The sequence below is a fragment of the Aphelocoma coerulescens genome, chromosome 9, assembly GCF_041296385.1.
Source record: "Aphelocoma coerulescens isolate FSJ_1873_10779 chromosome 9, UR_Acoe_1.0, whole genome shotgun sequence".
NCBI lineage: Eukaryota > Metazoa > Chordata > Aves > Passeriformes > Corvidae > Aphelocoma > Aphelocoma coerulescens.
This window is the reverse complement of record NC_091023.1, coordinates 22532142-22546248: the sequence shown is the minus strand read 5'-3', so window position 1 is coordinate 22546248 and position 14107 is coordinate 22532142. Positions and strand designations below refer to the sequence as shown.

Sequence of the window (14107 nt, the reverse complement as noted above, 5' to 3'; positions counted from 1 at the left end):
ACGATGAACATCCCCGCATTCACTTTTTGACCTCACCCTCTGAGGACAAGGCAGGAAGAAGAAACCAAGGAGCTCCATCATGCAAGGCTAATTGGAACTCGCATTTCTCCCGGGATCTGCCCGTCTGAGGTCTCGTTCTGCGAAGCAGAGACAAGCTCTCGCATGACTAAGCTGTGTTTTTTCCATCCAGCTCTGAGCAGAGCCTGTCAGCTCCCCTGCTCATTTTAAACATGCCCAGGGATAGCTGTGACAGGGCAGAGATGGAACCGTGGGGGCAACGCAGCACAGCACCTTCCTCGGGTGCTCACTGCTGTGCCAGAGAGTTGGATCTGGCTAAGCTAAAGGCCTGAGTCCTGGGAAGCTGAAAGGTATTTAATCCTGGATCTACATCTAGAGAAGATCTCAGCAAGCTGAGTGAGTGTCTGTCCTGCAGCACATTCCTCAGTCATTATCTGTGAAAAACCGCTCTGATGCATGAGAAATGTATGGAATGTATGACTGAGACCTCCCCACTGGCTTATAGGGGATCCACTGATATGCAAGAGGTGAGAAGCAGGACCTAATTCCACTAAGGGGAGCACCCAAACTGCTCTTTGGACTCCACAGCATCCACCTCCAAACGCCGCAATGTCCATGAATGCATTCAGCCAAGGGAGCAAAGCCTCCAGCGATCCCAGTGCTCGCAGCCTTGTCAGCACAAAGCACTAATGGATGCAAAAATTCATCCCAGAGACAAGAGAAGCCTTGCAAATGTCGTGGTGTTCCAGTCAGCTAAAGCAGGGCTAGACCCCAGCCCACGTCTGGGCTCCCAGCTGGGTGGTGCCGGGGGCAGGGCAGCAGTGGCACACTGGGATCACCCCTGCCCATCCCCTCCATGTCCATACCTTGCCCGAATGGGCTGGGAGCCCAGCCGGGGCCCCAGGGCGCTGCCGTTGCCTGGGGAGTTCTTCCTTGCCAGGGCAGGGGATATGGAAGTGGTTCGTTGAGGCACCTGGAAGAGAATGGAGACATTTGCAGTCACCCAGTCTGGGCTGCTCACCTGAGCCATCACAGATCACCTTCCAGCACTGCCTTAAGGCTGATTTACAACTGATTTCCCACAGAGAGAAAGGCAGTATTTAGGGCAATACAAGGCTCTCAGCTTTTAGAAGGAATCGCTGGAGTGTGAGGCAGCAGCAAGCTGCAAAGGTGCCCTCAGGGATGCTCCTGGCACAGGAACCCCCAGAGCAGCCTGGCTACCACCAAACACAGCACTTACTTCGAAAAGAAATGTATGCACATACACACACACAAATATATATAATCTAAATCCAACAAAACCCATGAAAGTAATTTTTAAGGTAAAATTCAGACTGAAGTGCATTTCACAGCCACAACGGAGGTTTTCTATCTAGCTCAGATATGACACATGCCAGCAGACAGAAGGTGTTGACTGGTGGACAAACAAGAGGGTTGACAGTGGGAAGATCCAGACTGACCCACCTAACACTGCAATTAAACACTTTGACCTTCATTGAGCTTCAGATGCTGCTGCCAAAACCTTGCTGCTGGCAGAACGGCTCAGCACAAACACCCAAAGCCAACCACAGCCTACAGGGGCTGTGACAGGTAACCCTGGAGCTCTGCCCCATCTCATGGGAGCTTGGGCATCACTGCATGGCCACAGGTGCAGTGGCCTCATCCCTCAGCACCTCAGGTGATGTGGAGAGGCACGACAATACTCACCGTGCAATACCTTGCACCAGGTAACAGAGAGGCCAAGGGCTTGTGAGGATCAGCAAGAAAAAGGATTAGGCTTGGTTTTTTGAGAATAAACACACGGTTGCATTAGGCAAGATAAGAAAAGATTTAGAGAGCTGGCGATGCTCTAGACTCTGCAGCATCACCAGCTGCAACTTGTCTCAGTACAAAGCAGTTTCCCCTCCAGGTAGGATACTCTGCAGTCAGGACTTGGGGAGTTTTCCACCTTCCTCTGAAGCATCCAGCCGTAAGCACTGGCAGAAACAAGACCCCAGACCACGGAGACAGCCGGTCCTGCCTCTCAGGGCAGTCCTTTCGTTCCTGCTTGCAAACACATCGAACCCACCTTGGGCAGTCCAGCGTGAAGTCAGGTTCCTCAGGGGTGGTACTGCCAACACAACAGCCCTAAATGTGATCTGGTGGGGACCCCTTCCAGAGTCCATGCTCCCTCAGCCAAGGGGGAAAATACTGCATCGTGCTGGAGAACAGCTTTTCTCCCAGGAGCCACACTCTCACCACGTAGGGCATCACTGTGGCTGAGTGTCCTTCTCAAAGGACTCATGGCAAAAGCCAACATTAAATTGCAGGGGCTTTTTCTTAATTAGCTTAAAATCAGGCAGCCACCCTCCTGCACTATGGAGGAGCCAAGCACACAGACAGTTCCAGGAGCTGTTGGCTTGCTGTTCCTTCAGCACAGCCCTGACGTCCCCTCTTGCTTGGTGACAGCAGAAATAGGAGCATTATTAACACCCAAGACACCACCGTAGATGCCTTGCACAGGGAGGCTTACCTGGTAACTGTGACTTTGCTCATAAAAAGGCAAGTCACTCACTTTGTAAATACACAGAAAAATTGCCTCTCACTCAGGGACAAATACTGCCTCCCTGTCACTAATCAATTTATAATCATTTCTCCTCTGTAGAAATCCTCCCGGCCTAGCACTGATTCACTTTAAGGGGAACTTTAATGGCCAAGTTATAATTCTTCCAAAGTGAAGGTGTATAAACAACACGACTGAAATACTGGTCCAGAAGAATCCTAATTAAAGAGGTACTGCCAGACACTGTCAAAATGTCAATGAATGTATAAAGCTGCTGGAGCCCTTACAAGTCTTCCATCAAATATTGATTGCAACTGGAGGCATGGTACTGGACTAAAAAGGACCTGTCTTATTGAGTATGACAAATTTTATGTTCCTATAATTCCATTTAAGTAGAAGGTTGTTTTTTATCCAAGGGAAAGAAGAGATTAATTTGTTTTGGCCTCTGTGCGGGCTCGAGAACTTTCTTTGCTGGAGGGCAGCGCTGTTTTGCAGCCATTCTGCAGGCAAGAGCAGCTCCCAGCACGTCCTGCAAACCCCTGCCTCAGGAAATGCAGCCCCTGGGCAGGTCAGCACCCGCTGCAGAACCTCGGCATGGGCTCAGTCCTGCCCACTCTGCTTTGCCAGAGGGACTCAGCTCTGGGACTGCCTCTGACGTGCTGAAAGTGAGGAGCGATTGTGTTACCTTTGGTGGAATGTCTTCCTCCTGCCGTAACCAAGAACTTCGGTCAAACTTTTCAATGCGAGGGGGCAGAGGAGGGTTTTCTGAGGTGGGGTCCGAGTTCTGCCTTGGCATCTCAGTGCGGTGAGAGGTCACCGTCAGAGCCTCCTGAAACCCAGCCAGTCCCTTTGCAGGCTGTTCATGCAGTGACTGAGACCCAGACAAGGAGCTTCCTTGGGATTTCACAGTGACCAGATGTGGAATCTAAGCACCAAGTCAAAACAGAACTATCAGTCAAAATGGAGGGGAAAAAAAAAAAAAGGAATAAAAAAAGATTTAAAAATCTGATTTAAAAAAAAAATTGATTAGCACTTTGGATGCACTGAAAAGCCCCCTTGGTCTGAGATCAGCACTGCCTTGGTTTCAGGAACTTCTGACTTACATCACTTCAACGCAAGATCTGTTAAAAATCACGCTCCCGCACACACCGTGCCCTCCCCAGGCTCTGCTGCTGCTGGCCCGAAGTCCAGATCCTACACCTGCACCTCTGTGGTTGTGCTAATGAGGTCTGGCATGGATTTTCCATGTTAAAAATGAAGGAGAAAAAAAAAAAAAAAAAAAGAAGGAAACATAAGAAATAATAATTGATTTTAAAAAATCATCAGGAATTCTGAGGCATAGATAGCTTAAAAAATATCCTGAGGCATGAATTTCTATAGGTCTCGGTGGCCCTTATCCCATGGATCAGCTCTACAGGTTTCAAGTTTAAGGAATACTGACATCTGCTCTGGGAAATCTGAGAAAATCACAAGGTTACAGTTTGTGAAATCAGAGCTTCTTCCCAGGACTCTGTGAAGCTGCACTCCTTTGATACAGCAGGGTTACGACTTTCATTTGAAATTTCTACATACGTATCTCTGCACGTGTCCATGACTCACGGGTACATGTGTATGCACACACACCCTGACATAGGGCTCTGGCCTTCAAGCAACTCTTTCACTAGGATTTTATTGCCAAACAAAAGTCTTTTGTAGCTACTGATGGTACAGGACGCCAAGAAGGTCACTGAAAAATATTTGGTCAGTCAGAGGGATGACAGTGAAGCGGGGTTTTGCTCACTTCCCAGTGCATACAGACCATGTATGTTGGGCAAAAAAAGTATGTTTCAGGGCCTTCCTGCACATTTTTGTTTAAAGCTGGCATTGTACTGGAGGTGCCACATGTGGCTGGCACTTAGTTGACAAATATTCCATAGAAAGTCCAACTGAACTTGGAGCAAAAGCTTTGTACTTCCCTCTGAAATCCCTGCTGGAATCTGTGGATCTGTGGGAGCAATTCCAGGGGCTTGGCCAGAGCCAGCACTGACACTCCTACAGCTTGTGGTGGCCGAGTACTTGTGGACCTCACGGCTGGGAGAAACTTCTAAAATAACGATGCCCCTCCTCTGTGACAGTCACGGTGATCTATGCCCTCTCCAGATGTGTTTGTGACTGATGTCAACTCAATGGAAAACCAAAACAAAACCTTGAATCAAAGCAGCAAAGAAAGCAAAACCTCTTTCTGATGATCCTCAGCATCAAAGCATCCCGGGTCTTTTGTACCAGGTGCTGCGGTTTTATTCCTTTACATAAACCAGATCCAAAGAGGATCAGAGCAACAGCTGCACTGGACCAGAGCAGCAGTTCCTCCTGGTCCTCCAGCTTGTTTCTAGCAGTAACCAGTACGTGATGCTTCAAAGGAAGGTATAAACCAGCGTGATGTTACTAACACATGGAGGTGACGAGAGGAATACACTCATGCATGTAGATGCTGCTCTTACTCATGAATATGCTTAAGGCTGAGAAACCAGGGAGCCAGACGCTATTTCCCTTCCATCCACTCTTCCTTGTTTCCTTACCAGCACCCCCAGCATCCTGGCAACGGGGGAGCACCATTACCTGCGGGTCCACGGGTCGGAGCAGGGGTGGGGTCCGGGCTGGCTGCACGCCGCTGATGCTGAAGGACTCTGACCGAGGAGGCAGGTTGGGGTCAGAAATCCTGTTGGCCACCTTATGGGGCATGGCCGGCGAGCTCTGGCGATTGAGCCGGGAGCGCTCCTCCACCTGTGGGGCACGGGAGAGGGGTCAATGCCCCAAAGAACCCATTTCCAATGGAAAACCAGGGTATGCATAAACATAAAGCTCTTTTCTCTTTAGGCATATCATATCTATTGTTTGATCAAGGTGGTGATCAGTCACAGGTTGGACTTGATGATCTTGGAGGTCTTTTCCAGCCTAAGTGATTCTGTGATCATGGAATCCAAGTTATCCAACAAACTGTGCAATAAATGCATTTTAAAGGCACGAAAAGGACTATTTGTATTTATACGTTTAATTAATTTCTGAATACGAAGTGGCAAAATAAAGAAATTAAAAAGAAAAAATAAAGAAATGGCAGCACACTTCAGAGAGATGTTCCTAGAAGATGACTCATGAGAAGCTCTTGCTTCTTCTCAAATGGATCTTTAAGCAAGGGGATGATTTTCCTTCACTGTTATAAACACCACAATGAATGGTTTTCTTTGATCTGAATAAAAGAATAAACATGGCAGCCAGAAAATGGCTGGCTTTGATCTGGATTTACTGAGTCTGGCACATTGTCATGTATGGGAGGGGAAAATCCTCTGTTACTGAGAGAGAACATCAGCCCAAAGCCCACTGCTTCCAGCTACCCTTGATGGGAGCACAGTGGTTTCAGCTCACCCAGCTGTGCCATCCTGCAGTTAGGCTGTGCATTGATATTCAGGCAGCATATGCTATGCAGAATTTTTGATACCTCGAGATCTGATGTATATTTTATTTATGTGTCATTAAAGTGTTAAATACCCTGAGCATGTCTCTATTCCACCATGGATGATACCACGTTAAAAGGCAATCTTTACAACAGGTTTGCTTGGAAAGAACCACAGCTCTTTCTTAAGTAAGTAAATATGAAACAGAAGAGCCATTATATGAATAAAAATGAATCCTTTTCAGAGACTGAGCATGACACAGAGTAAAATATAAGTAAGAAATTTGTGTTACAGACTGTTTCCTTTTTAAGTTCATGAGGGGCCACCTGAGCTACTGCTGTGTCCTAAAAGGTCACCACAACCTCCACAGGCACTGCCCACCAGCCAGCAGAGGCTGTGCAGAGCTCAGCTCAGCAGTGCCCAAGGAAGAGGACACAGGGATGGGAAGGGGAGCAGGGTGGGAAGGAGAACTCCCTCTGGAAAGCGAGCAGCAGCACAAGTGCTGGGTCCCAGGCTGCTCCAGTCCATCTCCTCATCAGCCAAACCTTGGCAGCAACAGCGACAGGCGGAGATGGAGCCGCCGCCGAGCGCTCCTGCTGCTCCCTGGCACAGTGCCAGGCCCTAATGTGCAGCTGATTGTGGAGGATGTCCAAGCTGGTGTGGAGGAGAAGGCAGGAGAGCGATCAAATGGGGATGTCTGGGTACTGGGAAGGAGAAAGGTGCTTGATTTCCCACTGCCAGCATCTCCTCACTCGCACCTTGTGGCACCAGCACAGCAGAAGATGCTCTTGGGACTCTCTGTCTGTGCTTTGTGGGGCCCTACTGGTTCCACTACTAGGCAGAAAGGGCGAAAAAGCAGCAAAACCTTTCAGGAACTCATCATTGCTCAAGTACAGACCATCTCTAATTGAACTCAAGATTCCCCAAAACAGGAAACATCCTTAGCAGTGTCTGTGCAGTCCCAGTAGAAGGCTGCTAATGTTTTAATACATCTCTTCAAAGTGAGAGCAGGATAAAAGCCACGGTAACTGAAGGAGGAGCTGATGTGGGCGTTGGCTGTGGCAGAGAACAGAACAGCTCGTGATGCACAGCTGAGCCCTGAGTTCCTGGGAAGCTCTGAACAGTGGGAAAGCACCACAGGGGCCAGCCACCATGTGGGAAATGTCTGATTAAACCTGTCCCCTCCTTTCTGTAGGGTCATGTGTGGTATATTCCTGCCCAAACCCATCCTTCAGCTGACCAAGTTTTCCCTGGCTGTCTTCAACACCTTGTTTAGCAAATATTGGTCCCTAAAAGAACAGTCAGTAACAGAGGGAACTGCTAATTACAGGACCACAGCTCAGAGTGTTAATGCCACATCCCTGGCTGGATCACCAGAGGCTCCCAACATGATCTCCAAAACAGCCAAATAGTCCTCGATTATAAGAGATGTGCCTGGATAAACAGGGCAGGTCTGGGACAGCACCCAAGCTACATTCCCAAGTTAACTTCCAGTGGATAAGCCTGGATAACAGGAAGATGAGTAGAAGGGGCATCAGAAGGGAATGTGCATCCATGCATCTTGGCAGGACTATCTGCTCAGACTGTTTCGTTTAGCATCAAGAGAAATCCCTGACTGTGCTCTAGGGAAGCTGTGAGAGATGCAGCACAGGCTGGGTCCTCACCCAGAGCTTTGTCATCACCAACAGGCCAGTCCCTTAACAAGGGGATGCAAGGACATGACCACAAGGGGAGAGACCACAGCCTCACCTTAAAGCTTTATCCCACTTCTGCAGGGTCTTGGGGTCACCCTGTGAAAACAAGTGAGGTGGGAAAATGTGTGCATAAAGGAAAGGTATGAAAAGCAAAGAGGGGCACAGCATGAGGAGGGCTCAGCTGTGGTGATCAAGCTCCTGAGAGAGAAGACTTGAGACCAAAAAGCATAAAAACAAGGGCAGTATGGGATATAATGCAAAATCCTCAGGAAATATCCAAATAAGCTTGCACAGCCTCCAGAAATTGTAGGCCGAGCACCAGACTTGTCTTTTCATTGTTCCCACAGGAAAACAAAGTCTCAGTATTTCTGTTAAATTAGCATGCATGGGTTGGGTATGGAAATTGCTAAACTATAGCAAGAACCATGGTAGGCTCATTAAGTATCAGCAGAAATCTATCTGTGGAGCCAGCAAAGGTGGGCCTTCAATATAGGCAGCAAAGTACCTGAATTGTGTTAAAAGTGGGACTAAGCAGAAGATAAAATGGGATGGAGGCAAGAGGAGTCATTCTGGGAGATTCCCAAGGGGGCTGTGCTGAGGCAGTACATCAAACTACTGCTCCCAACAGCAGAAAGATGCCACAGCTTGCAGCATTTAATTAGAAACCAGAGAGAGTGACACAGGGAAGGAATAAATGGTTTGGAGAGCTAATTGGTGGAAGCTGGAGAAGTTCCCCAACAAGAGGAAACCTCACCTTCCCAATGATTTCAGCAAAGGGTAAGAGGCCATATTCTGCTGCTCTTAGTCATGTTGTGCAGTTCCCAATGTCCTGCTTCCAGGGACAACATCAAAAAGATGCCAGCCCCATGAAAGAGAAGAAATAGGCCTTTGTGTTTGAAAGGGAAAGCTAAATTCAGCACTTTTCTCCTTCACCCCAGATAAAAAATAATATTGCTTTTTATGTATCTTTGGTAAAGTTTTGCAGACAGTGCCAGAAGTACTTTAGCAATGTTCCAGAGGGTTTACTTAAAACCAGGCAACGAAAGATAGAGTTTATTCCCTTTTCCCTGCCCACAACCTACTCTCAGAGCTCCAGCAGATGGACAAGAGCGACCCAGTTCCGCATAAAGCTGCAGAGGCACCACCCAGGTGGAAGCCTGTCCTGTCAGAGGCAGCTCAGCACATCTGGAACACCTCATCTGCAATCCCACTTATCAAACCTCCTTTTCCACTGGAAGGGCTGGAGAATGATGATGCAACTCCATGAAAATCTATCACCTGGTGCACTTCCACCAGAAGAGACTGAAGACTGAACTGGAAGGCAACAAAAGAAAAATCCAAGCGAGTGTGTAAAGAGGTGAAAAGAATTTTAGACACCCACAGCTATCTCTGTGATGGTTCAGAAAGGCCAAGAACATATCACCGGCCTTTTCTTAGCAACAGGCAGCTGAATTCCTTGAGCATTCAACGTTTGCAGGTATTGTGGAGGCAGCTGAGGACTGCCAAGAGGAAAGACCAGCTACATGGTGGATGCACATCACACGTCTGCCGGAACTAAAGGATGCTGAACACTGCTCCTGCTTAGTAGGAGCAACAGGGAAGTTACTAAAATATCTTTCTGCCCAGGAGTAGGGTCACAAAAGTAAACAAAAGAGAACTTTAGAAAAATGAATAGCAAGAGCAGGCACCAGTCTTACTGGAGCCACCACAAAGACACTAAGGAGAAAGAGTTTGCACATGATCCTGAATCCGCACTGCAGACAATGCATGTCTTAATCTTTTCAAGACTATTCAGAGAAGCAATAATTAATATTCAAGAATTCACAACTATTATAATTCCCTCTTTTTGCCTGAGTGAAAAAATCAGGAAAGAGCAACCCCAAGGGATAGAGCTCTGAACCTGGAAGGAAAAGCTGTCCAATCCCTGACCATGCGGAATTAGGACTCAGCAAGGAACCCCCTGACAACCACCCTCTGCATTGACCCCTGACCCCTGCAGAGTTGTGGACATGCCAGGAAGGAGAATGAGGAGATGATCTTTAAGGTCCATTCCAACCCCTTAACATTCTATGACTCTATGTCCACAAGCCCCCACATAGGCTGAACCCCCCCAGGAGGGATCCTTGCCCTCATGGCAAAACCTCCTTCCCCCTGCTTGTACAAACACACACACAGACACACTGCACCGAAGTGGGAGCATTCCCAGCACAGCTGATGGCATCTGCTAGATCCTGACCCTGTGGAGCACAACCTGCTGTGTGTGTTTCAGACCCAGCCCTGTGGATGCAGACGAGCACCATCATCCTCCTTGCTCTCCCCTACCTCCTTGGCCCACGCTGGCTTCTCGCTGGCATTTATCCCTTCTTTGTAATGGTAGAGGGGCTTCTTCTCTGCTGGCCTCTGGTCCTGCCTCTGCTGCTGCTGCTGCTGCTGCAGGGACACCAGGTAGTCCCGCTCCTGCTGGAGCTGCCTCTGCAGCCTCTCCGCCTGCCGCTGCTCCTCCAGCTGCTTGCGCTTGTACTCCTGCCCAGGGGAAAACACAGTGACAAGGTGCCCGGCCAGCCTGCAACCTGCAGATTTATCTGTCTGGGTGAACAATAGGGCCTGAGTATCTGAAAGGTTGTTTTCTGGTAGAGCTCACTGATTTGAAAGACTTTGGGGACTGAGCTGTAAAGCATTCCCAAGACGAGACAGCACAGCCAACAAATTCAGAGTTGTGACTCTGCCATTGATGCTCTGCAGCCACTGAACTGCCCTGCTTGGTAGGAATGGGGGATGTGAGTGCTGCCTTGTCAGGGAAACCCTGTGAGACCCACTGAGGGATGATGTTTGCTCAGGAGTTACCACTGACTTTGCCCAGGTTTTTCTGGATGGGAAAAACAAGCAATTAATTTGATGAGGTGCCAAACATCACCTGGTCAAAATGGAGCTTTGAGTAACCTGGTCTAGTGGAAGGCATCCCTGCCCATGGCAGGGGGGTTGGAAAGAGATGGTCTTTAAGGTCCCTTCCAACCCAAACCATTCCGTGATGTTATGGTCAGACGAAACCCAACTGCAGCCAACTTCTCTGTAGGACCAATTAATTGATCCTGGGAAGAGCCAGACTGCAAAGCCAACTGTGTGATCTTTCTGAATCCCTACAGCTCCATGAGTTTTAAGGAGTAAATAATTTTGAAAAGTCCTTTTAAAAGGCAATGGCTTGTGTGAGGGTTTTTGCTTTTCCTAAATACAATAGCAAGACCAAAAAATAATGACCCCTGTAGATTAAAAGGAAAATGCAGCAGGAGTAACAGCTACCAGCACTAAAAAAGATAACTCAAACCCAAATTAAATAAAAAAGAGGACCTCTAGAATGCAAACAACACACAAGGGAATAGACAGTGTTCCTGCGAGGAAATTAAAACAAAAGCCTGCATTCAGAACATGAAGAACAGCATGGCAGGGTGGGTTTGATGGATACAGGCACACAACAGCTCGAACACACCCCAGCATGCTGCAAACAGCCTCCAAAACTTCACAGCAGCAACCAGGGCTGCTCCTCTCACGAGGGCACACATACGCCAATGCCGTGGAGGGGACGCAACGAGAGCCGTGCACCAAGAGGGGACCCAGCCCCGAGCAGAACGGGGGATCCAGGCATGCTGCAGGCATGGAGCAGGACAGGAGGCTCCAGGTAGGGTGGTGACAGCAGTGTCCCCCACGTCTGGGCACGGCAGGAGGCACTGGGGGGACACGGGTGCGCGCGGGCACATGCGGACGCGACACGGGCAGAAAGCGGCAAGCGTGGCCGTGGCCTCCCATTTACCAGAAGTAGCGCCTGCTCCTGCAACAACTGCTGCTGCAGGATCTCTAACTGTCTCTGCTCCTCCTCTAACTGTCGCCTGATGTACTCCTGGAGGCATGGGCAGCAAGGATCAAAGGAAAAAGAGAGAGAAGGTAAAAGAGCCAGTATTTCGGGAGAGGAGGAAGAATGAGGTGGGAACCCACATCCGCCCCGCCCAAGTGATCTGATCAGTCAGCCCGGGCACCCTCCATCCCTGCCTGAAGAGCCCAGGGTGTCCACCACTCTACAAGAATGGAAACCACTGGGAAATAGCAAACGTTACCCAAGAATAATAAAAAATCTGACCCCAACAACAAGTGGGTGTGGAAAACCTGCATCAAGTGCCTTCACATCTGCAGGCCAGCAAGTGGATCCACACAGAAATAAACAACAGCAGTGAAAGCGACACACGCAGTGTTAACAATTAAGCAATTTGCTCTCAAGTGGTAAAAAAATGAGTGTTTACAAGAAAATCCCTGATTAGAGGCAGAGGAATCCGTGCTGAAGGCGACGGCCCCACTCCCAGCCCGTTACCTGCTCGTGCTCCGCGCGCCGCCGCTCCTCCTCCCTCCGCATCTGCTCCTCGTAGTGCCGGCGCTGCTCCCGCTCCTGCTGCTTCCGCAGCTCCTTCTCCCGCCTCTGTTGCTGTGGGGGGCAGGAGGCACAGGTCAGCATCCCCATTCCTCTCCCCCAGAGCTCAAAGTCTTTTTTTCTCATGAGTTTTGGGGTGTCACCTTGCCCACAGACCCAGAGTGCTCCCACCCACCCTTGGAGATGCCCTGCCAGCAGGCCGGTCCATTTGGGTAGTAGAGGGACTCCTTGATCCCACTCCATCTTCACACACTCCGGTGCTTGGCACTGGCTGTGGAGAACCCACAGCATCCTCCCAGCCAGCACCAGATCATGATTTCTTCTCCCACCTGCAGATGAAGCCATGGGGGCAGTGCATGGTCCCCACGTTCTAGTGTGGCCAGCCAGGGGGTTAATCAGGCCTTGGACACCCAGGAGCTGCATGAGCCCATCGCCTACAGGTAACAAATCTCAGCCCCAAGCCCACCCACGAGGATGAGGGAGGCAGCCAGGGGAGTTACTGCCTATGTGAGGGGAATGCTTCCTTCTTAATGTTTGCTGAGACCAGAAACCAACAAAGACTCAAAATCCAAGCGTTTTTCCTTTTTGAAGCACCAAATGAGCAGGATGGGACTTCCCTTGCCATTCTCAGATCATGCCTACCCCACTCCCTCCTGGGTCGCATCCTTGCCTGCTCCACTCTGTAGCACCTTTGCTGACAGCAATCCAGGGAATTTTGGGGTGATGACAACCTACAGCCTGCTGTGACTCATCTTGGGGGCCCTGGGTGACACCTGCAGCCCCCACATGTGTGCTTTTAGCCCAGCCTAACTCCTCCAGCTGCCCAAACCATCCCGGGAGCAGGGGCTGGCAGCAAAGTGCTGCAGTGCTGCACGGGCTGCTCGGCAGGGCAGCCCCTCACCGCAGCACCACAGCCAGCATCGGCAGAGGGCACTCAAATGCCGGGATTGGTTACTGGAGCCGTGCAACCTGCCCTGACTCCATCATCTCCATCATCTCCTGGGTGCAGCCACGCGCCAACGGGAAGGCACCCACTGAAGCAGAAACCTGGCCCCTTTTCCTCCTTTTTTCTCTCTTTCTTTTTTTTTCTCCCGTTGCCGACACACAGTGGCTGAGCAGACTGCAGTGGGAATGCTGTCACTGGAGAAGCTGGCACTGCCATGCATGCACTAAATCATGGGGAGGGCTGGAGCCAGCAGCTGAAGAGCTGGCTGAGCATTCCAGAGACCAAGAAGCTTCTGTGTGAAACTGCTGCTCTGCAGGAACCTGCACTGTATAGATGGATTTAAAGTCTGTATCTATCCGTAGATACCTATATAGATACTCTATTTTCGTCCATATTCTATATATTTGTGTCTCTGTGGAGATATACATCTACAGATATCTTTACAGATAGATACCCATAAAGATAAATCTACAGATATTGTAACAAACATTTAAAGACCCCAACGCTCCAATCTCGGCAGGAGCCGCTGCCTGTCCTGCTGCCACCTCCTCACCCACAGGTAACATCCACAGGGACTCCAGTGATTCCTTCAGCTGCAGCACAGCTTTAGTGCCACCTATAGCCATATTTATCAGAGCTGCTGTACTCGCCTCGGGGAAGGAAAAACTGCATCCAACCTGAAATAACCTGCCAGCTCCAGACACCGGAGTGTCCCACGCCAGGCACAGTCACTCGCACTGCCCACGTACGCAGGGGACGCGCGTGCTGCTCTGTGTGTACGCCTGTCCTCGCTGGGAACAGGGGAATGTGGGCCTGGTTGTAGTTTTTGGAACTCTACACTAGAAACTGCAGAGGGCTCACCAACAGGACACGGTCACTCTGCAGCAGCCTGGTGATACACAGGGTTTCTTGGCTTCACCAGCACTCCCTGACCTTCTTAAGTGACGGTCACTTCTACCATGACCTCTGATGCACAGATCTTCAGACTAATGTGCTGAATAAATGTTACCCTGAGCTTCCAATCACAGTTGTGTCACACTGGTTTTGGGGTGGGTTTTAATG

The 14107-nt window shown here is 49.6% G+C and overlaps 1 protein-coding gene across 5 annotated transcripts in view; it reads right to left on the bottom strand.

The window, feature by feature from the left end:
* The window catches only part of TNIK (TRAF2 and NCK interacting kinase), a 151553-nt gene that overhangs the window by 25683 nt on the left and 111763 nt on the right, over positions 1-14107 (bottom strand). For 3 of the 5 annotated variants that reach the window (XM_069025045.1, XM_069025048.1, XM_069025050.1), the window contains exons 13-18: positions 12043-12153; positions 11491-11577; positions 10008-10208; positions 5159-5323; positions 3246-3485; positions 885-991 (exon numbers count right to left, since the gene is read on the bottom strand). In XM_069025045.1, coding sequence (XP_068881146.1) covers positions 885-991; positions 3246-3485; positions 5159-5323; positions 10008-10208; positions 11491-11577; positions 12043-12153 — 911 coding nt within the window. The remainder of the gene's footprint in view (positions 1-884; positions 992-3245; positions 3486-5158; positions 5324-10007; positions 10209-11490; positions 11578-12042; positions 12154-14107) is intronic. The other 2 variants (XM_069025049.1, XM_069025047.1) reach the window with 2 other exon arrangements.